At 43.5% G+C, this 24,910-nt stretch overlaps 1 protein-coding gene across 2 annotated transcripts in view; it reads right to left on the bottom strand.

The window, feature by feature from the left end:
• Positions 1-829: 829 nt before the first annotated feature.
• The window catches only part of PTPRO (protein tyrosine phosphatase receptor type O), a 239,848-nt gene continuing 215,767 nt past the window's right edge, over positions 830-24,910 (bottom strand). For both annotated transcript variants that reach the window (XM_041736849.1, XM_041736848.1), the window contains 8 exons: positions 19,860-19,950; positions 18,703-18,779; positions 17,980-18,114; positions 17,637-17,759; positions 12,726-12,880; positions 10,456-10,591; positions 3,807-3,927; positions 830-2,758 (listed from right to left, as the gene is read on the bottom strand). In XM_041736849.1, the coding sequence (XP_041592783.1) occupies positions 3,823-3,927; positions 10,456-10,591; positions 12,726-12,880; positions 17,637-17,759; positions 17,980-18,114; positions 18,703-18,779; positions 19,860-19,950 (822 nt within the window). In that variant the 3' untranslated portion in view covers positions 830-2,758; positions 3,807-3,822. The remainder of the gene's footprint in view (positions 2,759-3,806; positions 3,928-10,455; positions 10,592-12,725; positions 12,881-17,636; positions 17,760-17,979; positions 18,115-18,702; positions 18,780-19,859; positions 19,951-24,910) is intronic.

Here is a 24,910-nt window from a genome sequence, read left to right as displayed (position 1 = left end):
TCCCCAGGGAGCCTGCTTCTCTCTCTGCCTTTCTCTCTGTGTCTCTCATGAATAAACAAATAAAATCTTAAAAAAAAAAAAAAAGCCACCACCACCACCACCAACAAAAAACCTTATTAATGATATAGAGGCCGCAGCAGCCGCCTCTCCAATCTTCAAACTGAGTCCTGGAGTGCAGATGAAGCTGGTTACAGTGGTTTTAGCGTCCATGAGAGGACAAGATACAAAACACCTTTGGGTGCATCATCCTACAGTTACTCTTTATATCTGAAAAATATGGTGCTGCGATAGGGCCTTCTGCAGTTTATGAGCTGAGGCTCAGGAGAGAGAAGTTCCCAAGGCATCTGCTGGGCTTACAATCCAAGGCTCCTGACAGATGGATGCTTTCCTCACTACAAATTCTCCAGGCTCCGGAGCGCCTGTGTCCCGGCGAACAAAGGGACTGCTCTGGGGACCCCCGGAGGGAGGATCTGGTCAAGTGCTTTCGCTGACCCTCCTGTGGTCCAAGCTCGGAGTCTCGGGTGTAAACTCTGGACACTCCATCTTCTCTTTTGGGAAAATGGATCTGCTACTATTTGATCCCGACCCTGAAGGGGTGGGTGCTCAAGAAAAACCTGAAATACGTCAATCGGAGAAGGACAGTGTATGTTCTCATTCATTTGGGGAATATCAATAATAGTGAAAAGGAATAGAAGGGAAGGGAGAAGAAATGTTGGGAAATATCAGGAAGGGAGACAGAACATGAAGACTCCTAACTCGGGGAAACGAACTAGGGGTGGTGGAAGGGGAGGAGGGCGGGGGGTGGGGGTGACGGGCACTGAGGGGGGCACTTGACGGGATGAGCACTGGGTGTTATTCTGTATGTTGGTGAATTGAACACCAATAAAAAATTAATTTATTTTTAAAAAAAAAGGAAAGAAAAACCTGAAATATTTATGAAGTGCTTTAAGTTTCAGGGGAAGTACTATTCCGGCCCGGGAACCCGAAGGGAATTCCAGCTTACCCAGGCAGGCCTCCGAGGGGCTCGCGTCGCCCCGACCTGCCCCGGTGCATCACCCGTGCGCTTGGCCCCTTGCTCCAGGCCTTTGCGCTCCGAGGGTGCAGCGCTGGTGCTAGCGGGCCACGCGGGGGGGCGGCGGGAGGGGCGAGGAGAGCAGGTGGGGAGGCGGCAACCGGAGGGGGAGGGGGCGAGGAAGAACTGACGCCGCCTGGGGCGCCCAAGCTGTCGAGCGGCGGGTGGGGCGCCCCTGCCCACCCCCCACCCCAGGGTGAACCTGAGACGCGCGCAGGGGCTGCAGGAGCCCGCCGGGGGCCGCTGGGGCCGGGCCTGCTGGGGGCCAGGGAGGCGGGGCGCGGAGCTGCTCACCTGGCGCCCTCGGCCGCCGCTGAGGTCACTGATGAATTATTGAGCGAGCCTGGGTGCAGGGCTGCGCGGAGAGGGCGGCGCGGCGGGGCGGGGCGGGGAGGGGCGGGGAGGGGGGGCCCAGCGGGACGCGCCCTCCCCACCCGCCTGCCCCCCCAGAGCCCACCGTCACCTCTGACTGTTTGAGGAGGTGACACAGAGTAACAGGCTTCACAGGGCCCGCAGTGCCCAGCTTGACAGCGTTTATGTCACAATACACACACCCCCGTACTGCAGTGGTAGGAACACCCCAAGAACGAAACGTTACTAGTTTACACTGGTTAAAAGGAAACGGACAACCCCAAAACCAAACAAAACCAAACAAAGAAGTCTCTGTTGGAATCCGTAGAGACGCCTGGCGGTCGCCCCACAGTCGCCCCAGCATGCTCAGTTCAGCGCCCTAACGTCCCAAGGCCCCCAGCTCGTCGTGGGAAGGAAAGTGCGTTTGCACAGCCCGCAGTGCTCCAAGAAAGGGCTTTCGCCTGTGTGCAGGTCCACGGAGAAAGGGGAGGCAAAGTCTAGGCACCAAGGTTGCTCAGACAGAAATGGAGTCTTAAGAGTCCTCCTTCAAACTGTTCCGAAGCAGATCTGGTTTGCTGAAAAACAATCTGGACGGTGACCTTAGTCCCAGAGGGCCCAGGAAAAAAAAAAAAAAACACTTAAGTGTTAATAAGGAAGAAAACCATCAAGAACTAGAACAATGAAGACTTAAATTTTTTTTTTCCTACTCTACTTTGAAGCTGCATCACAGCTCTTTCATATGCAGTTGATCTGTGGGTACAAACCTTCTCTCTCAATCCCCCCCCCCCCACCCCTGATCCAGCAGCTTAATGTTGGAGCACAGATACCGCTGGTTCGATTTCCTTGAAGCAGAATTAACATGTCCTCATGTGTGGCGATGCCACTTTTTAACAATGAGGTATAATTTGATACTGACAATTCCTGTTCCCTCTTGGGCTACGGGCTTGGTCAGTCGCGTGGGTAGAAAACAATTCAACTTTCAGATAAAATCACACATACAAAAATTATTGCACTTAAAAACAAGAACAACAACAAAAACTCAGCCCAACCGGCCAAGGGCCAAGGAAACTCTTCCAAGTGTTGTGCTTCCTGCCCTTCGCAGGGCGTCGGGACTTTTTCTGGTGTTCAGTTGAATTTGGTCCGCTATGTCCAGAAGTGAAGGAGTCCAAAAGACACTGTAGGCTCTTTAAGGCTAAGTCTTCCCGGTGCTTCTATGAGATAGATTATCTCCTTGGCCACATACTACAAAGCAGGGGCTCTTCTTAGCAAAATGGCTAGCAGGGCCCCTAAAAATGTCTGGAAGCAAGGGAGGATGGGTGCACACCATATCCTGTCCTGTGGATGAGAGAGAGAGAGAAAGAGAGAGAGAGAGAGAGAGAGAGAGAGAGTAAGCAGCCTGGGAAGGGCAAGCCGCACACTGACAGCTCTGTGGCTGGAGGTAGAGAAACTTCCTCCTGATTCCACTACTTGCTCTCTTTACACTCAACACCACAGCCCATGTGGGCCTAGGTTGTCTATGCATCTTTCTCTGTAAGTCCCTTTTGTGGATCTAAATATCTTCCCCTTTTCAGTGAATTCGTCCCTCAGCCTTTACCCTTCCTGCCTCCTTGAGCTTTCTGTCTGTTGATAGCTGTAAAGGAATACTAATCCTATCCGCTACCCCTGGTCTATGTGCTATTTATCCTTCCATATTAATCCCAGAACACACCCCTGTCCTCTCCCAACCCAGGGAGTGGCTGCCCCCACCTCAATGTATCCAGATGCATTTCACACTCTGTTTACTGACTTGAACTGGCATATTGTGACTTCAACTAAGATTATTATGCCTCCAAAATCTGATCCCCTAGTCAAAGCCGAGCACAAAGCATTGAATATGTTACTAATGTTTTCAGGAAGCTCTCAAGTAAATGTTCACATACTGGATGGAATCAAGGCATTCTTCGACTCCACTATCCTGAGACTAATGTTAATATTGTTTTCTGCCTTTGGGAGACAGCTGATGTCCAGCTCATGTCTCCTTGTGACCCTTTGTATGATCCTTGTAATCAATAAAACATTTGCACAAAATATCTGGATAAATAGAGTTGAAGGGCAGTATCCTGATATCTCAGGCACAGATCCAATATCGGAACAATTTAAGGTTCCAAGTAGAGGGAAGGAAGTTCAAATCATAATGAGTTGCTGAAGCTCCTGTGTGTCATACCACTGACCAAGGCACATGGAAGCTCTAAGATGGGCATGGTATTCATTTCTCCCTATAACCACATCTGTGGGGTCAGAATCAATACAACTGGTGAGTGCTGCCTTTTGTTGTATCCTATCCCTTCCCACTTTGTGTCTCCTCGCATGGTTCGCAGACAGAGCACCCAAGAAGCTTACTTACTGCTCTGGATTCGGGACTAGGACTTGCTAACATTCTCATAGATGACATCACTGATGCAGAACTGCTGCTTCTTCTTCATCCACATCAGTTGCACACACTGATGGATAAAAATGTACTGCTCCTAGAGCAAAAGACAAAAGCAGGTTTCAGAGCAAGATATTTTTGTGCAAGACACATGCAAAAATATAATATTTTCACTCTGTGGCAGGATTAGATATGATCTAATGTCAAATGAGACAATTTTCATTATTTATGAGATAATTTTATAACTAGAAAATCCAAGAGAACTGTGAAAATATTTTGATTAATAATACAGCTTAGGTAATCACAACTTAATGCGTAAGGCAATGAATAGCCAATCAATAAATCATGGGCCTATTTTGAAAAAAAAATAGCATTTCATCTCTTAATACACCCAAATAAATTCCAGAAAGTTTAATAAATTAAGCCATAAAAATATAGGGGGGAAATACAGGATAGTTTTTCTTGGATTAGTTCTAATAAGGAGTTTCTAAACTTCAAAGCAATGCAATAAATTACAAATAAAAATTTCAAACTACTATATATAAAATAAAATGAATAAAATAAAGGGCATTTAAGACTCACTTAAATCATGATGATCATCAGCATCATGATTAGGCTATTACATTTAGCAAGTCGGCAGCATGAGTGAAAAAAATATCTGCATTAAAGCCCTTCGTTGGAATGCTTTCCATTTTCCACAGAACAGAAACTAAAATAACTTGTTATACAAATAGTCACAAATCTAGTCCTCGAGCTTTTTACCAAACACATGAGTATTGTCTAAAACATGTCTTCTTTGCAGCACATCTTCCTGCCACCGCTGTGCGTGGCTGAGTTCACAGATCTGTTGTAACCTGTGGCTTCCCTGTCTCTTCTCTGGCTCTCACCTCCTGCTAAGCTTTGCTTCCTGGAGGTAATGAAAACCTTCTGCCACCACTTTAGCTGCTGCTGCTGCTGGAACTTCCATAGCCACCTTGGTTTCGTGGTTTGGCAAAGCATTGGCCTCCACCACCGTAGAGGCCAGTGCTTCTGCCTCCAAAATCTCCTCCCTTCAGAATCTGAAGGTCCAAAATTTGAAGACTGATTGTTGTGGTTGCCAAAATTATCATAGCTTCTGCCTCCTCCAAAATTGCTTCCATCGTTATCAAATCCATTAGAGCCATCCTCACTGCCACCATGGCCACCACCACCTCGACTGCCACCATGGCCACCTCACTAGTTTACTCATGACCAAAGTTGTCATTCCCATCAAAACCACCTCCATGACCACCACCAAAGTTTCCAGAACCACTTTGACCTCTTTGGCACCAGCCATCTCTTGCTTACATAGGGCTTTCCTTACTTCACAGTTGTGGCCATTCACAGTATGGGATTTTTGAATGACAGTCTGGTCCACAGAGTCACAGTCATCAAATGTCACAAAAGCAAAGCCTCTCTTTTTGCCATTGCTTCAGTCGGTCATGATTTCAATGGCTTCAATTTCCCCATGCTGCTCAAAATAATCCCTTAGATAATGTTCTTCAGGGGTTCTTCAATGCTACCAACAAGAATCTTTTTCACAATTAAGTGGGCAGCAAGTTTTTGAGAATCTTCTCTTGGGACAGCCCTCTTTGCACAATTCTTCCATCCACCTTGTGTGGCCTTGCATTCATGGCTGCCTCCACCTCCAGCACTTGGTGTTCAGATCTCTCATGACCACACAGTCATGAGTCAGAGTGTTGCCCTTTGCTCAAAATGGCTCCTCAGGCTCTCATCAGTTGTTTCAAAGCTCAAACCTTCAATGAAGAGCTTCTACAGCTGTTCTGAGAGGCTCTGACTTAGATACAATAGCGGTGAGAGGGGAGACTTTAATGATGCTTACTCGGTGGGCAGAAAGGAGTCATCTAACGAATGCATCTCAATATCTTTATTTCTGTTTAAAATTCCTTCAATCAGCAATCACACACTTAAATTGAAAAATAAAATATGTAGGCAAATAGACCAAATATTTCTGGAAGACAGGGACTGTATCTTTTTTAAAAAAGATTTAATTTATTTATTCATGAGAGACACATACACACACACACAGAGGCAGAGACACAGGCAGAGGGAGAAGCAGTCTCCCCACAGGGAGCCCAAGGCAGGATTTGATCCTGGGACTCCAGGATCATACCCTGAGCCAAAGGCAGAAGCTCAACCACTGAGCCACCCAGGCACCCCTGTCTTTTTTTATTCTTCATGCCTAGCACTCAGTTTGTGCTTATTGTAATGTTTTCTGAAATAAACTGAGGAAATATTAAAACATACCCAAAAAGTGGTGCCATAATAAAACATGTAAGTTGACACAACTGTTTTTCATCCATGACATTGGCAAAGCTAAAGGAAAAAGGTAACACTCGATGATGCCTTGAGTTTGTTGAAGCTGTCATTTTTCTCTGTTGGTGGTGGAGGTATTATTACTAAAGTGTTAGCTGAGGACACAGATAATAAATGAGTGGAAAAGGATCCAACTAATTGTCCTATGAAAAGGAGCATGGTGACACCTGGGTGGCTCAGTGGTTGAGCGTCTGCCTTTGGCTCAGAACATGATCCCCGGGTCCTGGGGTCAAGTCCCATATCAGGCTCCCTGCATGGAGCCTGCTTCTCCCTCTGCCTGTGTCTCTGTCTCTCTCTGTGTGTCTCTCATGAATGAATGAATAAATAAAATTTTAAAAAAAAGAAGAGAAAAGGAGGATGGTTTAAATAAGACGCAACAGATCTATACTGAAATATTTTTCAGTCTTTAAAATGAGATTTACAGAGTTTTGGACAACTTGGGATGATATGTATAGCAAAATGTTAAGTGGAAAACGACACTGTAAAATTAGTATATGCATATATAGCATATAAGCATAATCATATAAAAGTTATACTTGAACACAGATGGAGATGAAATACCTCAAAATATTGAGAGTAGCTGTCCTGGTGCCATGAAATCCAAGTAACCTCATGATCTTTACCTTTCTCCTTTATTCCCTAGAGCTTCTCTATAAGTAATACCATTAGAAATAACCTTGACATAAAAACCAGTCGTGGAGGGACACCTGGGTGGCTCACCGGTTGAGCATTTGCCTTCAGCTCAGGGCATGATCCTGGGGTCCTGGGATCACGTCCCACATCGGGATCCCAGCATGGAGCCTGCATCTACCTCTGCATGTCTCTGACTCTCTCTGTGTGTCTCTCATGAATAAATAAATAAATGAATCTCTAAAAAAAAAAAAAAAAGCCAGTCATGCTATTCACAGGATTTAAGGGGTCTTTTGTATGACAACTTTATAAAGGTTAGGTTAATACTTCAAACCTCACTGGGTTGATAATCAGCCTAATCTGTATTTTCAACAAGCTTTGGAGAAAATACATTCCCTTATTTCGTGATAATATCACATTCATAACTGCCTACCTCTTCTCGTCACACATCACTCCACTGTTTCTGGTGTTGTGTCAAGCACTGAGCACGGTTCGGGCCAGAGAGGACCTGGTTTTTCAACCCATAACTACTCAGTGGCCAAACTTTGTGTCAAAAAGGGAAAAAAGTAGCTGGACCACAGGCAAGGTAAATAAAAGACTATTTACAGACATATCCCTGAGAGACCCCGAGAGGTCTAAGCTGCTAAGCAGGATGATGGCTGCTCAAAGCAAAAAGGCTTTCTGGGGAAAGCCTATTAGAGGAAATCAAATAAAACATTTGATAAAAATAGAAGAGAGCCAAGAGAGGTGAATGCCACCCATATAGAGCACTTGACAGTTTCAAAGTACTTGTCTAGATTATATCATTCACATCATGTAAACTCTACAACAATTCATGAATGCATCATTCATGGTTTACAGATGAGGACGGGGGGGCTAGGAGAGGTGAAGGAAGCTGTACAGAGGCCGCAAGTGACCCAGGCCCACTCGCGGAGTCTGGCCTGCCAACCCCTACTCTCTCACTACCTGTTGCTGCTCTTAAGGAGAGGCTCAGACCGTGTGCCCAGGCAGCTGAGAAAAGGGAAGAGGGCATGTTGAAACACAGCCCATGCAGCCTGTTGCCAGGACCTGGAATGTGCATCTCAGGACACGCTGTTTTAATCAGTTAGCTCTGCTATTTCTAGAGTGGGGCAAGGTGGTGTTGTCGAGATGATGGGCAGTCTAGAGGAGGTAGGAAAATTAGAAACCCATCATGGGAGGGAACCTGGTATACAACACACGAGTGGTTTATATAGAAAATCGGAAATCAGCTGGAGAATCACTCTGGCCTCTTGAAAATCACTAGTGTTAAAGGGGTCACTGTGGGATGATAAAATCGAAGAAAATTTGTTTACTCTGCTCCTTCCTTATTATCATCAGTAAAGTAGAAGGCAGCAGGACTGCGATATGAATGGGATCAAGGAGGATGTTAGGAAAATCCTAATATTCAAAATACAGGTTGAACCATGAATTGCATAAGAACCAGGAAGAACAAAGGTAAATGGAAAAATGTTCCAGACATAACAAAACAGACATAAATAAATAACTCGAAATAGAGAGCATTCACTGAAGAATCCTGAGGGAACTCGAGAGTGAAGCCGGAACAGTTGGAAAAAAATCAGTAACCTATGGTGACCTCTCCTCTTTTGCTCATTTTTGAGTTTTCCCACAAGAGTTCAGGGAAGGGATATTGTACTTTAAAAAGATTGTTTCCCTGGGAGATGTCAACCTAAAAATGCTACTATAAACAAAGAAGCCAAACAAACCAAAATGTGGAGCCAGAAAGTCAGGGAGAACACAGGACACTTCCTCAGCTCTGCAGAGAGGCACATGGTGGCTGCTTTGGTTTGGTGCGATTACCACGCTCCAGGAAAGATAATGGTGTTGAGAATTGGATGGAGGGTCTGCCGTGTGAAGGTAGTTTTTAAAAAGTCATTAGGATTTTGTAATTGGGAAAGCCAAAGGCAAACAGGCTATAATCAAAGTCTATAAAGTTGTAAGAGGCATAAATTAAGTCAATGAGGCAGACAATTCATCAGATCCAAAATACTTAAAATAAGGAGTGGCCCTTTGAAGGTTGGGGATTAGTATACATAATGGGGAGCTTTAACCACACGTTAGCACGTACATTTATGGAAGTGAAAACCAAAAATATGAACCAATTCATAAAGCACTGTTTAATCACTAGGTAGTGCGTTTCTCCGGGGAATCAGGACGTTTTAAACTCACGATAACGAGGTCATGTTCGTGTCCCCATCACGGTAAATTAGAAGGTAGCAGGGCTGGGATGTGAGTGGGCTCAAGGAAGTGAGTGAACACACACATCATCAATGAGACAGGTGCATGTGAATGGGTCACTCTTTCCAAAGTGGTATGATCTTGCTATATAGCAAGATCTATCTATCTATCATCTATCATCTATCATCTATTATCTATTATCTATCTATCATCTATCTATCACCTATCATCTATCTATCATCATGTATCTATCATCTATCATCTATCATCTATCATCTATCTATCAATCATCACCTATCATCTATCATCTATCTATCATCAATCATCTATCATCTATAGTGTGAAGCATAGGTCAGATGGGAGTGGGGAAGCAGGAGAGAAAAATAAAAAATGGGAGAGGAGAAACCAGTGGGGCAAACCCATAGCAGCCATGACTGCAGGCTTTTTGAGTCACACTGACATCTAGTGGTGCTCAGTAGGAAAAGCATGGGGAAGGCTAAGGTAGCATTTAATGTCTTGGAAACTGAGTCAGAGGTCAAGCCAGGTTGTTTTCCTCTCTACAAGTGTTCCTCCCACACACACTCCTGGAGCCAAAAGGATTATTGTATGCTCAAAGCTGAGAAGTTGCAAGGACGGCTTGGTGACTAGGATGATGAACTAGCTATTGTGCGTAGATTTGGGGGCACACAGGTGCACACCTGGGGCTGCTGGGTGGTGGTGTGATGCTGTGTGCACAGCAGCCCCGGGCTACCACTGAAGCCAGAGTGCATTCTGAGGCTTCCAGGGAGGAGAGGGCTTGGCCAAAGAGGAGGAGGAGGGAGCACATCACAGTACTGGATGTTTCTGGGCATGCTCCCATGTGGTTAAAATGGTAACTCCATTCATTTAGATCAAGGGACTTGGCAGCACTGCTCAGTTGGGAGCTGGAAATCCTTAAAATCATAAGGGGGACAGAAAGCTAAGTCCAACCCCTGATGATCATCAGAAGTGCATTGGGACAGAGTCACATGGAGGACAAACTAATGCCAAACTTATTGAATCACATCTAGAGTTTCAAATTTAAATTCAATCATGTCGGTTCCACAGTCTCCACTTGGTGGCATTTACCCAGATTGCTGTCACCTTCACTGAACTCTCAATCCGTTCAAAGAGGTTTTATTCTATTATAGATACACCCACATGCTCTGGATTACCAAAGGGCATATGATGCCAACAACGGTGCAAGCACTATACACTGAGTGGATTTCTAGAGGCTAATATCTATTTTGGGGGTACCTTGAAGCAGTTTGAACATGCACACTAAGAAACTGCGACTAGCAGATGCAGGAAAAAATGAGACAATTGTTTTGAAACATGAAATCGAACAATGGGAAGTTTCTCAGTCCGGGACACTTCTGAAAATGCATATTGATTCCGTTCCTACCTCTGTCTGCACCATAGACATCCGGTACGACCGCATTTCGGACACCAGCCCTAGGATGTCGACAAACTCGTGATCCCGAATGTGCTGCAAGAGCCTGTCCAGGGCAATGAATGTTCCCGTCCGGCCGACTCCAGCACTGCAAAAGAGCATGCAGGCAGCCTATTCCTCAGATAGTGCTCTCACACGGTTGCAGACAAATTGGCAGCTAAATCCCCCCCTCCCCGCCCCCAAACTACAGGTAGCACCACTGAGGTTAAAGAAGAAATATTCTTGACAATGCTTTCCTAACTGATTTTGAAGTATGTGATTGTGGTTGGTGTGTCTTTCAATGGCATTTCTGACTGGCCTGCTACCTCCAAGACCTGCAGGTCTGCACTGCCTTAGCCACACCCCCTCCGCCTCCTGCAGAAAGTAAGGATTCCAGCCTGAGCTTGCTGGAGAGTTGGAGAGTTGCTTGTGCTCTCAGAGAGCTGATACACACACACACACACACACACACACACACACACACACACACACCAGTTCCAGCCTTCTGTGCAGCCTCAGAGTTAGTAGCACACCCTCTGCTGGAAAGTCTGATTGAGATGCCACACATCAGCGCTTGCTCTGGAGCTATAGCATTTGCATGTGGTCAAGCCTAGGTTGAGGTCACTCCCCTGGACCTTCCTTCCAGCACACCTGCCCTTCTAGTGGGTCTCGGGCCTGCTTTGGTCTCCCAGCCAACCTTTAGGTAGTTGCCTCCAAATCAGATTTGATATTTGGAGGCAGTCTCTTCATTCCCCATATCCCAGTGCTCAGAGAGTGGAGGGAAGTGGAGGGAATGAATGGTGCTGACCATTGCCCACCAGCAGCCCCCAGCTTTATATGTTCAAGTCAGCTCTTCTCTTCCAGTCACTCAGAGGCTGCAGTGCCAACTGGTTTCAAACTCTAGATTATGTAAAATGAGAAAAGAGAAAGTCAAAACCAGTGCTTATCCAGAATTTGCTGGAGAGAAACTCAATACTAAAAGCTTTGAGTTCAGAGATTGCTTTTCTACCAGACAACTCTTGCCTCCTAGGACTTGTTGGTCTAAGATAAAACATTCTGTCTCTGGGTGAGCACCTGTGAAGTCCCATCCAGGACTGTGGCTGCTTCCAGCTTGGAAAGAACCAGGAGTTTGACCACCTGGTTGAGCAGCTTTATTTTCTGCTCTTAGAAAGAATCATTTGAGACTAGATGTCATTTCAGCATGCAAAATTTTTAACCTGTGAATGTGTGAAGTGAATGGACCCAAGTATATATCCTCCCTGATCCCAAACTCGATAGCTTATCAAGTGTTTTTCTTTCCAGACAGACCCATATTCCTCCCTCTATCTCTGTCTCTGTCTGTCTGTCTCTCTAATACACACACATTCCCCCAGCCATTCAGTTCACAAACACCAAGGTCAGGATCCAGGATTATAGATTTATTTGCTTAGGTTGACATGGCTGTCAATGCCTCCCCTAACATTGTCACCCCACTCCTGCCTCGGGCACACAATAGGAGCATGTTCATTTCCCCTGCTCTTTGGAGGTTGCATAAAAATTTTGCAACAAAATTTTGTCACGATGATAGATTTTGATGAAGTTTTGGTTCACTTGGTAGGAAGGAAAGCTTAAATTCAAAGAGAATGTTCTCCCGAAGGAATTCACGTGGTCCTTGTTTTTGATAATGCAGTAGATCATACAGGCCCTTTTCATTTTAACCATCTGGAAGTTTAGAGACAATCTCAAAGAGCAATCATAGCAAATGTTTATCTTAATGAGCTGAATACTTTTATTTCTCCTTTCCATCATCTTGTTTTTATGTCTATTTATATTGTTCAGGGTTGTGATTTGCTACTTTTAATCTGACTTTGTATTTGGCCATGTTACAAAGCACTCAGAATCACTGATAGGTTGGGATAATACCACACAGCACCTAAAGGCACGGATTTGAGCCCTAACCCCTCCACTTTCTTATTGCATGAATGTGTGTGGATCCCTTTGCCTCCCTTCTTCTCAGTTGTTTTTGTTTTTTTAACCTAAAAATGAGAATAATAACATCTATCTCATAGGCTAATGGAGATAAGAAATGCCATATTATAAGTAAATGACGTATCTAGTAAGATATCAGTTAATTAATTTTTTAAAAAATCATAGTTCATGTAATCGTTAATTCAGTGTGACTGGGATACATGGAATGGTGGGCTTTTCCCTTTATACAGCAAAGCCCGTGGTGCCTTAACAGAAAATACGGCTGAAGAGGTTACCTGCAGTGCACGATCATGGGGCCTTTGCTCTTGGTAGCTTGCTGTCGAACCACGTGTACGAACTGCAGGATGCTCTCTGCAGCGTTTGCTGTGGGCACCCCGTGATCAGGCCATGCAGTGTAGTTGAAATGCATCACATCCTGCATCTCATCGGCCTTTAGGAGAAAAAGCCAACACAAGCATTAAAATCTGTCAGGGCATCGGCCCAGAGCAGGCCTCCACGGCTGCTCACAAGTTAACAGCATAAGAAGTTAAAGCCACGTGCCCCTCCCCATCCAGGCCCCTTCCCTTTCCAGCTCTGAGGATTGTGTCTGGCACAAAGCAGGCCCTGAAAAAAGTACTAATTGTATAAAACTTCAAAGCATAGTATAAATAGGCTAATCCAGGTCTTTGTAGAGATCAGAGCTCAAGCATCTGGGTGTGCATTCTGACTCTGTCATTTGGCAATTGCATCAGCTTTGGCCCATGGATCCCCTGAAAGGTGCTTTGGTGCCCCCTCTGGGTCCCCTTGACCAAGCTGCACCTCTTTTCCAGTTGCTGCTAGACAGCATATGGCTGTGCCCTCCCCTCCACTCTCCTCCACAAAGGGAACTGTCTTGCTGGAGCATGCCCAAAGGGATGTGTTCTCCTGATGAGAGCAGGAATGATGGATACTGGGGTGCAAAATGCCTTCCCCCCTTATGTCAGGGTGGCATCCATATCAGCTTGGCACCATTCACTTCCTTGGCACTCTCCGGGGGACCCAGTCGAGACCAGAATTCTGCTGAAGCCACAGCTGTGTGTGCTCCTTCCCTGCCCTGTCCTATCCTGCTTCCCTTGTTCCCTTACAGATTTTACCCAAGATTATGCTTTTAAAACTCACCAGTATGACAATCTCTGTCTTGTGCTCTGACCCAAGACAAAATCCCTGAACACCAGTTTTCTCATGTCTAAAATGAGTCCTTTTGATGTTACAAAACAACCCATCACAAGGGTTGTTGTGAGGATTAGCTGTGCTCATGTCTGTGAAGGATGGGACCTGTTAGATCTGATCATCGCTGCTGCTACATAATTACCACCACGCGCTCCTATCCAGCTCTGTGCATTTGTATGGTTGGTTCTTGGAATCCCAGTGGGTTGGTATATTTTGCATCATCTTATTCATATTATTAACCCATATGTCAAATATATTCTTGTCCCCTCTGGACTGAGTAATTATCATTTGGGATGTGGGCCTTCAGGATTCACTCTTTCTTTCTTTCCTTTTTTTTTTTTTTTAAGATTTATTTATTTGAAGCAGGGAGGAGCAAAGGAGGGAGGGAGAGTCTCAAGTGGACTCTGTACTGAGCTCAGAGCCTCACACAGGGTTCAATTTCACGGCCCTGTGATCATGGCCTGAGCCCAAACCAAGAGTCAGACGTTTAACTTACTATGCCCCCCAGGCACCCCAAGATTCACCCTCTTTAGTCTCTACTAATTTGTAAGCATAAAGATTTGTTCTGTTCTTATTATCAACTGTCATAAATATTCCAAATCCAGGCCTCACAAAGATCTAATTCATCCCTCTTCCCTCAAACTTGCTAAGAACCTAGAATCCACTCGATGAATGGAGTACTGTATCATAATTTGGAAGAATTTGGCCTGGTTATGAAATGAAAGTTAGGTTCAGGTATTCAAGAGAAATGAATTCCAAAGAGTCAGTGGTCTTGGGTGAAGTAAAATTTGTATAAATATAAGTAAATGCATAAATAAAATATATGAATAAATACATAATAAGAGTTCTGTAAACATAAATAAATCTGCACTTCAACTAGACCCACTGTCCCCTAGGCGCTTAAGGCTATGCAACCCCAGCCACATGCAGTGCCTCCCTCGCTGCCTTCAATGGCTCTTTCTTAGACACATGGAGCATGTTTGCAAAAGTCTGCAAAGATGCTGGCTCCTCTCACTACCCTTTTCAGGAGGTATGGCAAGAAAGTAACCCAAGCATGATAAATTGTGCAGAATGACTCCATAACTCAACACCATGAAGATTTAAGCACAAAGATAACTCTGGTTGCCCAGAAAAGCTCACAAAAATATTAACTCTCTTCAAAGGCTGATTACAGGTTTAGTGCAAAGACTTGTTCATTGTGGGCAATATATATTTGTACATATATTTATGTTTATGTGTATATACATAATCAATCTGAAAAATGTATCTGGCTAAAATACACAAAGTGGTTCAAAAATAGGAAACACTTAAATCGTCATTATTCTTTCTATAGCTGCAGGACGGAGTTCTTAGTATCAGGGTGGTCCCTGTCAGCCGAATAGCAAGGCACACGTCAATGGGAACAAACAAATTTTTGCTGGCTTGAGTCTCCAGTTCTTACTGAATTCAGACCAAGTTTTCAAGCACTGGAAAGTGACAAATTGTGTGTTATGGTCATTTACTTCCCTTCTTATTAAACAAGAAAACCCTTCTTGTTACATCTGAGTCATTCCAAACTTTCTCTTACCCTGGTTTCCTCACTCATGTACTTTTATCTGGTTGTACTCTGTGAGAGTTTCCATATATCAATATGGAGGGAATAAAAAGTGTAAACAAAAATCAAAACAAATAGAAGAATATACCCATTCGCCTCGCACAATGTTCTTTGGCGATAGCTTAAAAGAAGCTTCTTTTGGCAGAAGTTTAAAATTTAGATTTTGTGTTTATGACCAAAAGGGGGCACTCTGGGACCAAGTACTTGTAACTACCATCTACACATCTGACCAGAAAAGACCAGGGCTCAAAGTTTTATTCTTATGTTTCAAGCCCTTCACATGACTGTTATTGAAAGGTCATCATTTAAGACCAAGGACAAGAAGCATAGTATTGACCATACAATGATCTATGGGACTGTGTCAAGGAAACAGGCCTTATTTTGTGCTCTGTAGTCTCTTTTCTCCTGAATGCAAACCCAGAGAAATATTTGTTCGACCTTTGCCAGCAGTTTTCACCAGTTGAAATAGCCAAGACAGAAAGCGGGGCCCAAATGACATTCAGATTGTCAAATATTTTCTCTAAGGAATATCTGTGATGCTTTCCAAGTGCTTTATTGTTTTTGAAATCATTCATTCACTCATGCACTCATTAATTCATTCTGCAAAGATTTTTATAAGTGGCTAAGGGTTGGGATTACAGAGCTTATTAAAACAGGGTACTTGCTTCCCAAACTCACAGCATGCTGGGGGAGGAGGATGTGAAGAGAGACAATTATAACCATCTCTGATGTCCTGTGATAGAATAATCTATGTGAGACTAGGCTGAGAGAAAGGAATAAAGCTGTCTTGAGGTTAGGGAAAGCTTAACAAAAGAGGTGATCTTTGAGCTGAAATTCTGAGAGGGAATGTGTTTAGGGAACAGGAAGAGATGGCCATTTCAAAAAAAAAAAAAGGAACAGCATGAAGCACAGTCTGCTAGGAGTTTGCCTAAATTCCCCTTGTAGCAAAAGCCAGTGTTAACTATAAGTGGTTAAGAAGTGATTTAACTTGCAAATATCAATAAATAATTAGCTAATGATTGCTGATGCTATAGGGATATGGGCAATCTTTATTTCCATTGTCCATATTAAGAGTCAGCAAACATTATCCGTAAAGGGCAGGTAGTAAATATTTTAGGTGTTAAGAGTCCTATGGTCTCTGTTCAACTTCTCAAGCTTGATGCAGCACAAAAATACTCATGCACCATATGTAAGCAAATGCATGGCTCTGTATCAAAATGTTATTTGTGGACACTGAAATTTGAATGTCATATAATTTCCATATTTTGGGTGAAATATTATTTTTCTTTTGATTTTTCACCCATTTAGAAATATAAAGCCATTCTTGGCTCACAGGCTTTACAAAACAAAGCAATGGTCAATTGCTAGGCAATTGCTAGCCCATACAGCTAGGAAGTGTTGTTTCTTTTTTTTTTCTTTTTTCTTTTATAAAGATTTTATGTATGTATTTGATGGAGAATGAGAGAGAGCACAGCAGGAGGAGGGACAGAGCGAGAGGGAGAAGGAGGGTCCCCGCTGAGTAGGGAGCCAGGTGCGGGACTCAATCCCAGGACTCTGGAATCATGACCAGAGCCAAAGGCAGATGCTTACGGGACTGAGCCACCCAGGACACCAGGAAGTGTTGTTTCTAAGCAGAGAACACTGTAATGAGGACTTTCCTAGTCAACATTGCCCTCGACAGAGAGCATGTTCAAGTGACCACTAGAAAAACTGCCCTCTTATTTTTCTGGGGCTATGGTGTGTGAAAGAAGGCAACAGGGTGACTGGTGATGTCAGCACCTAGCCTAGCGGACAAATATTCAGCATAAGCTCAAAGGCTGATCATCAGAGAGGTAGCAGGCCTGGAAAAATAGACTTTTTCTGATACACTAATATTCAGAAATCAATAGTATTTTAAGAGGGATGGAACCATGATATAAAAGGCCTAGAAGAACATTTGAAATAATAATAATAATAAAAAACCAGATCTAAAAATAAGGGAAAAAGCCAAACAAAACCAAACCCAAACTACTAAATCTTGTTTAAGTGCTTCAAGTTTAAGTGTGTCTTATGTATCCTAATTATACTTACATGTAATTAGCATAAGTCATGAGAACTTCTCTCCTCAATTGTACCTGATGAGCAATAATTCCCCTTGGCTTCTATCGCCCTGGGCTAACCTGAAATGGAAACTTGAGGACATTTTATTCTTTCCTGGTGCTCTCCAGGCCAATCATCTCATCCACACCATTATGGATGAAATAGGAAATAACTACATTAAAAATGGGATTTATCTCTTGAAGAAAGCAGGATTCCAAAGCCTGAGGAGCTCACAGTCTGACCTGACGGTGGGTTGGTTGGTCCCTGACATGTGGGTGTCCCCACAGCACGAGGACAGTACCTGAACTTGTGCTTCATGACTTACATAGTTGATTCTGAAGTGTCTGCAGGCCCAGTCGTCCCGCTCTTCCTCCGAGACCATCTCTACGGTGATGTCTCCGTAAGCTATGGGTTCTTCTGTGAACGGCCAGTAATGGTCACATTTCACCTGAGGTGACAATGGCAAAACCTTTTCAAACAAACAGGCTAAGGAAGAAACAGTCTGTGTTTACTTAGGGGAAACAAAAGTACTTCCCTCTGAAGAACTGTATAGTACTATTGTGAGATGAAAAATGAAGCAAATGGAAGTTTCTGGTACATAGGAAACACTCAGGCCATGGCTACAGCTGGTTTTGCTGCCAGTGGGGACAGCCCCATTAGGCACTTACCCTTCTTTTCTCATTACACTGAGTGAGCATGACAATAATCTGGGACTTCTGCTGTAGGACCATCTTCCAAAAGTCATTTCTGGTTTCAGGCAGTGGCCCCTGCGTCGCAATGTACTCCTGGGGTGAGTTGTATCCCTGAAAGATTAAGTGACAAAGTTGTCACCTAAGGAGCCACCGCCAACACCAAATACCATTCCACAGGAATGAGGAAACACTGAAAATTTACCGGAAATAACCCTGGCCAAGGATCACACACCTGGGTAATGTTCTCTCTCTTTTTCATCAAAGAAGTAATCAGAGTAACTGACCCGTGCAGGTCCTTGTGATTGTAAGCACTGTTCTCTGAAGCTGATAAAATCACGCTCACCTCTTTTTACAAGAACAGTCACTATTTTTAAAGCACAGGGGGCTCAGGTGGAGACCTTGGAGTTGGGTTGCCAAGACTGAAGTTTCAACACAAGAAAAATGATCTTTAGTGTAATTATTTACTTTCACTTTCACCAGATCTTTACAAAGAAATACGAACATTACTCATCAATAGGCTCTTCCCCCCATTCGTCATTCAGAAGAGGAATAGTGGGAACGGTCCCTGCGAATTGGGTAGCCAGGTGGACAATGGCTCTCTTTAGGGCTGTTTGATGCATTCCTGGAGCCCTAATAATTCTGGTTGAGGTAGAATTTGGATGCCTGGTTTTAAGAAATTTGTTGTTGTCTTTTACGTACGGGAATGTAGTTGGCATTGATATAGTCTGTGCCTTCCTCTTCATTCATGGAGACTAATCTCACTCGGCTGAAGTCATCTGTAAAGAACAAGAAGAAAAGAAATATTAAAAACGAGAAGGGAAAGAAGAATTGTCTTGACCTTCTCTATCCAAATAGCAAGTCAGATCAGCCCGTGACAGGGTAGATCAAGTTTACTTTAGCCTGATATTACAGCCACACCTCAATCTTAGTTTCTTGTTTAAATAAATATAGGAACACATCTCAATCACCGCTTCCTCTCCATCAGCTCCCCTATGCTTGTCTCCAAGTTTTGGGGGCATTGTGCAGGAGCAGAATATTCAGAAGAACTAAAATATCTGGTTGGTTGTATGGAAGGCTAGATTTGTAGCCTAAATCCATGATTTCCATGTCACCTAGTACGTCCAGAGAACCCACTACTTTTGGGAAATCCAGAGAAGATGGAGTTGCACAGGCTTTGTGTAAACAGACTTCAGATGAGAAAAGCACATTCTGGAATGTGTACAGATGTGAAGTGTTATAATGATGACACCATGTGATTTTATCAAGAAGGCTGATCAAGGAGAGAGTTCTTCTAGAGCTTTTTCAGCTCCCCTCCTTTCTTTTCCACTTCTCCCAGCACCAGCCCGCACCTCCACCCAGTGTGGCAGAGAGGACAGTTAAGTCTATATTGGAATATATTTTAATTCCTGTAAGTGTTTCATATTACTTTTTTCTCAAATGTTGCTTTTATCACAAATGCTAAGCAATAAGAGACTCTGCAGAAGTAAGAAAGAGGAGACATTTTAGTACATTGCCCTCCTTCCCTTGTCAGGGATTTGATTGAAAATAATTTATGAGAGCTCGGGTTATCTTATCCTAATTTGGCTAAGATTTTTGATCTCCGGAGAACCAATTGGTCAGTCTTCCCAGATCATTGGACACAATTCGGTTACAAGCAAAGAAATTCAATATTCCTACATAGGATGGGATCTAGTAACATCAAAGCATGAATGGGATTAATGCAATCACAGAGATGGCCTTGAGGATCCAGACTACAACTGGGCTCAGCCAGAGATTGGTGAAACTGATCAATCTGCAGCAACAGTCTGTCAGCCTTTGAGAGACATGAATAAGGTAGGCTCTAGTGACAATCTTACATGGTAGGATGTTTGTGTAACGATTTTTACATCGGTTCAGTGGAAGATCTGCAGCAAAGTGTGGAATGTCCAGTCCAATCAATTTCAACTCCTGTAAATGACAGAGAATAGAGTTGAGATTTCTGCACTCGGTGTGGATTATTGTTCATGGTGGCTCATTGTTCACAATTGGATTAGTCCTCACTCCCTGCCTATAATAAAATTAGCACTCCCTCTTCCACATGATGTTCCAGTTGCTCCTCTTTGGGATGGAGAGTACTTCTCTACTCCACTGTTCTCTATTTGCTTTGGCCAATGAACTTGGGTAGAAATCGTTCCTATCAGAAGCTCTAGGTGTGCTTGCTCAGTCTGGTTTCCCCTCTTGTACTCCTGCCATCTGCCATGAAAAGAACAGGCTCAGGGAATTTGCTAGTCTCAGAATGAGGAGATGCTTGGAGCAAATCTGACCCTGACCCACTGCCTGAAGCAGACGTGCCCACTGTCCTACAGACACTTGAGGAGGAAAATAAATAAATGTAGCAGATCACTGAGATTTTGAGATTTACACTGTATGATGCTTATATAGCATTATTGCAGGAATAACTGGCTAATATCATATGTAAATACTCTGAATAGCTTAGTGATCATGTAGAGAAGGAAAGAATTATCTGTATCATTCAAGGTATGGAAAATTTGAAAACAAGAGACACATTTCAGATTTTTGGAGGTATATATTAACTGAAATTTATGCAATATGTATAAATATTTCTATTCTATGGGGAAATGTAGGTATTTCTCCTGCAGGCAATAGGCATTAGTAAAAGTAGTAAAAGAAAGAGTGAAGAATGATTAGTGAATAGTCCCCACGTTACAAGAATTAAGATCTATAGGCACTAAATATCTGAAAATAAATTTAACAGTAAGGATGAATCAGTAGTGGGTAGGCAAAACCCTCCAGTGAAAATAGGAAAGTCCAAATATCTGTATCAGTACCCCTATAAATCCTATTATCAGAATGTGCACTGGTAGGGCAATTTTTATACAAACAGACAACCCTCACACTTCAAAAAGATTATATTATGGGAAAGTGGGGGCTTCTAAGCTTTCATCTCATGTATCTTATAGGAAACAAGCAGTTAGGGTCAGGCCACCTGGACTTCCCAGGAGGCATTGTTCACTCTGTGGTGCTTGTGAATAGCTCTCTGGAATTGGCCAGTGCACAACCAGCGCTGCAGATCTGGTTATGTTCCTGGACAAATGTCAGGGAAATACGAGTAAACAGTGTATATAACCATCTACAAATGGAATTACCTATATAGTATGCACCCCTATGTAAGATTAACTGAGGCAGTAGAGAAACTACTTGCTGTAAATCTTGCTGTAAATCATCCATGGGAAGAATACGTCGTATCTTGGGGAAAAGTTTGGGAGCGTCTTTGAAAGACTTTTCAAAGGGTTTGGAGACATTGGTGATGTTTTGAGAGACTGAACAGGCATATCTCTTTCATGGCCTTTCTGTCTGGGTATTTCAGTGTTCTTTGCAAAGGATATGCTTTAAAGAGACTGAGTTCTTGGGTCTTCACTGCTTCCACATAGAAGTTTCTTGCCAGCACAATGCGCTTACTGGTACTGGGATACAAGGCTGTGGTCAGCAACGGCGTTGGACGGGCCAACCTGAATCATTTAGATTTCTCTCCTTTCATCCTGCAATACTTTGGGCTTTTTGAAATCACAAGATCTCAGGCTCTTGGGGCTCAAGTTGATGCCAACTTTAAAGACAAACTATACTGCCTTTAATCCTCAATTCACAAAGTGAGTTGTTCTGCCTCAGGCAAAATCCTTGCTTACTAAATGCCTTTAACCAGAAGCTTGTCGCTGTCACTTTATAAGTGGTTCTTCCATTTTAAAAGGTTTTCAAAGATTGACTCTGTTGTTCTTAGAAGTAACAAAATTTATTTTTGGCAGACTTCAACCAAATCAGTGTTATTTTTAGGTTAGTTCTTCCTGGCAGCTATAAACTAATTTTAAATGATGCTTCCATTGCTTAAAATATTTTGGAAGTCTACCTCCTTTAGAGGGTGTATTTAGAGATAGTTTGTCAAAACATCTGGCTGATTTTGGTGTACCACTCATTAACTGTAGGGTCTTGGAAAAGTAGTTCAACTCTTGGTAACATCAGTTTAGTTATCGGTAAGATAAGGCTATCAATATTTCCATCTCCCAGCCACATATCATGCAATACAACAGAATGATTAAACTTAACAAATATTAATACAGCACTATTGAAAATGACTGTGGAATACTCCTGTTAGGATCCTTTGTTTTGCTTTGCCTGGATGCGATCTCCCTCCTCTGCCATTTGTCCTAACAGACCAACAACTTTCCCTGCAAATCCCCCGCTTTGGGGACAGACTGATGAGCCACAGGAAGAAGCCTCAGATACAAAACAAAAGTGTGGAAACAGATTGGAATTGAGAGCTGGAGCACATATGGAAGCCGACTAACTGATAGAACTTTAATTGTGTGTTGCCTCCCTGCTGTAAATGCCCTTAGTTGGTAAGAGAGGTTTAATTGGCTGAACACTGTAAATGTAAATTGCCAAAGCTGAACCTCAGCAAATCAGGAACAGAGGGTATACACAAAATGCCTCACAATCTTTTGTAATTTAGTCTGTCACTAAGTGGAAAATCAAATGCTAAGTTTCCAGTTCAGTAGCTCTGCAGTTATTCTCTTTCCGACCATATGGAAACTCCAGAGGCTTAAATCTTCATAAAGGCAAAGTACGAGGTGATGGCCTGAAACCGACATAAATCATTTTTGCATTTTCCATTGCCAGTTCTGTTTCTGTTAAGATTTATCATTGTGTGTTTTTTCTCTGGGCCATGTAGTTCATCCATAGTGGGTTGAGGCGTGACTCCCCAAAAGATATGTCCACATTCTAACCCCCAGAACCTGTGAACGTGGCCTTATTTAAAAAGCTGCTGCGCAGATATAATTAAGTTATGGATCATCGGATGCGATTATTATGTATTATCTGAGTGGGTCTTGTAACTAGGAACAAATGTCCTTCTAAGAGAGAGGAGAAGGCTGTTTAATGACAGAGAGATTGGAATCAGGCAGCAGTAAAGCCAAAGAGCGCCTGGAGCCTCCAGAAGCTGGAAGAAGCAAAGAAGGGTTTTTCCCCTAGAGCGTTCAAAGGAAACATGGCCCTGATAACACTTTGGTTTTGGACTTCCAGCCTCTAGGATTACGAGAGGAAAAATTTCTGTTGTTTTAAGTCACCAAGACTGTGTGGATTTGTTATGGCAGCCCTAAGAAGCTAATACAGTCACCAAAGCCCGATGGCAGTCTATGTTGGGTTGGCTGGGTTTGAAGCATGCAACATATGCGCTGTGTTAGTCTGTTCAGGCTGGCATTGCAAAATGCCGTAGACCGGATGCCTTAAACAATGGAAATGTGTCTCTCACAGTTCTGGAGGCCGAGTTGTCTAAGATCAAGGGGCTGACGAGGTGGATTTCATTCATTTCAGTCTGGGGCTTCTCCTGGCCTGCACGTGACCATCGTCTCGCTGTGTGCTCACATGACCCATTTTTGTCTAACCCTGCTTTCCTTCCCAAGCCTCCATCTCTTCGACATATCAATTTGGAGAGGGCACCTTGGCATATCAATTTGGAGAGGGCACCTTCAGTCCATTAGCATGCACAGTAATCTGAGAAGGGCACAAACTGTATTCTCACTCTAGTGTCACTCATGTGCTAACTCATCTGAGTCAGGGGAGTTCGATTAGTAGACTACAGAACAAATGAGGAGTCATCAGTGGGGTTGACAGCAGTGGTGCCACCTGTGCCAAGTAGAAGGCTCGGTGGAACTGGGCAAGGTCTGGCTAGTTTTTAGGTGAACACAAAAGGAGTCAGGATTTAGAACAAGGTATTTAGTGAGGGCTCATTTCTGAGGGCTGCCATAACAAAGTACCACAAGCTGTGTGGCTTAGAGCAACAGAAGTTCATTGTCCTATAGTTCTGGAGCTATATATCTAGAATTGAGGTGTCATTGGAGACTTCTGACCTCTGTCACTTATAGAGGAATATGAGGGCAACCTTCCTGCCTCTTCCCAGCATCTGATGGTTTGCTGGCAGTCTTGGATATTCCTTTACTTGCAGCTGTTTGACTCCAATCTCTGCCTTCGTCACCACATGACATTCTCCCTGTTTGTCTCTGTGTCTTCACAGAACTGTGTTTCCGCTGCAACCCTAGCCAGACTAAGAGCCCACCACGCCAGTATGACCTTAGCTTAACCAAATATGCAATGACTGAGTTTCCAAATAAGGTTATATTCTGAGGTCCTGAGTGGTGGGAGCTTGAACATGTCTTTTGGGGGACATGATGCCAACCACGACAGATACTCTAAAGGAAGAATGGGGTGCAGCAGTCATGGGCATCTGGGGGTGGTGATGGAGGACTGCAGAAGGATGCCAACCTCAGGAAAGTCTAGCAGTAGTTAGCAGGGCCCTGGGCGGGATTTAGGGTGGGATTTAGGGGCACCATTCTAGCCCCTGGACAGATGGCTAGCACTGGCACTTGGAAACAGAGACCAAACCTAGAAGATGAGGAACAAGAGGAAGGAAAACTCAGGTCTGGGAATCAAGCAAGACTCCTGGTGTCAGACTGTTGGAGAGGGTCTGAGGTGCCTTATTTCAAAGACTGCAGGTAGGTCTCCAGCGAACTGGACCGGAACAGCTGCAAATGGGAGTTACTATCTGAAATCAAAGCTCATCTCTCATAAACTACACGGCAAGTGATGCAGTTTGCTTTTCCCTTTGCAACCATATTTCTGAACAAAGATGGTTGAGGCCTTTCACTAGCATCCTGAGCAAACAAATATAAAACATAGAAATTAATGGCAGAATGAGCAATATATGGCATGTCTCGTGGGCTCTTAAATTTCGAGCTCTAAAGTCTGGCTCTTCAAAACCTTTCCATATGAGACATACGAAATGAGGAATTGAATCTAATCCCCAAGTCCCAAACCTCCTTAAGAAAAGATGCACATTTTCATCAGGATAATCAATCTT

This window comes from Vulpes lagopus, chromosome 21, assembly GCF_018345385.1.
Source record: "Vulpes lagopus strain Blue_001 chromosome 21, ASM1834538v1, whole genome shotgun sequence".
Classification (NCBI taxonomy): domain Eukaryota; kingdom Metazoa; phylum Chordata; class Mammalia; order Carnivora; family Canidae; genus Vulpes; species Vulpes lagopus.
The sequence above is the reverse complement of the archived record's forward strand: the minus strand, read 5'-3'. Positions and strand labels throughout refer to the sequence as shown.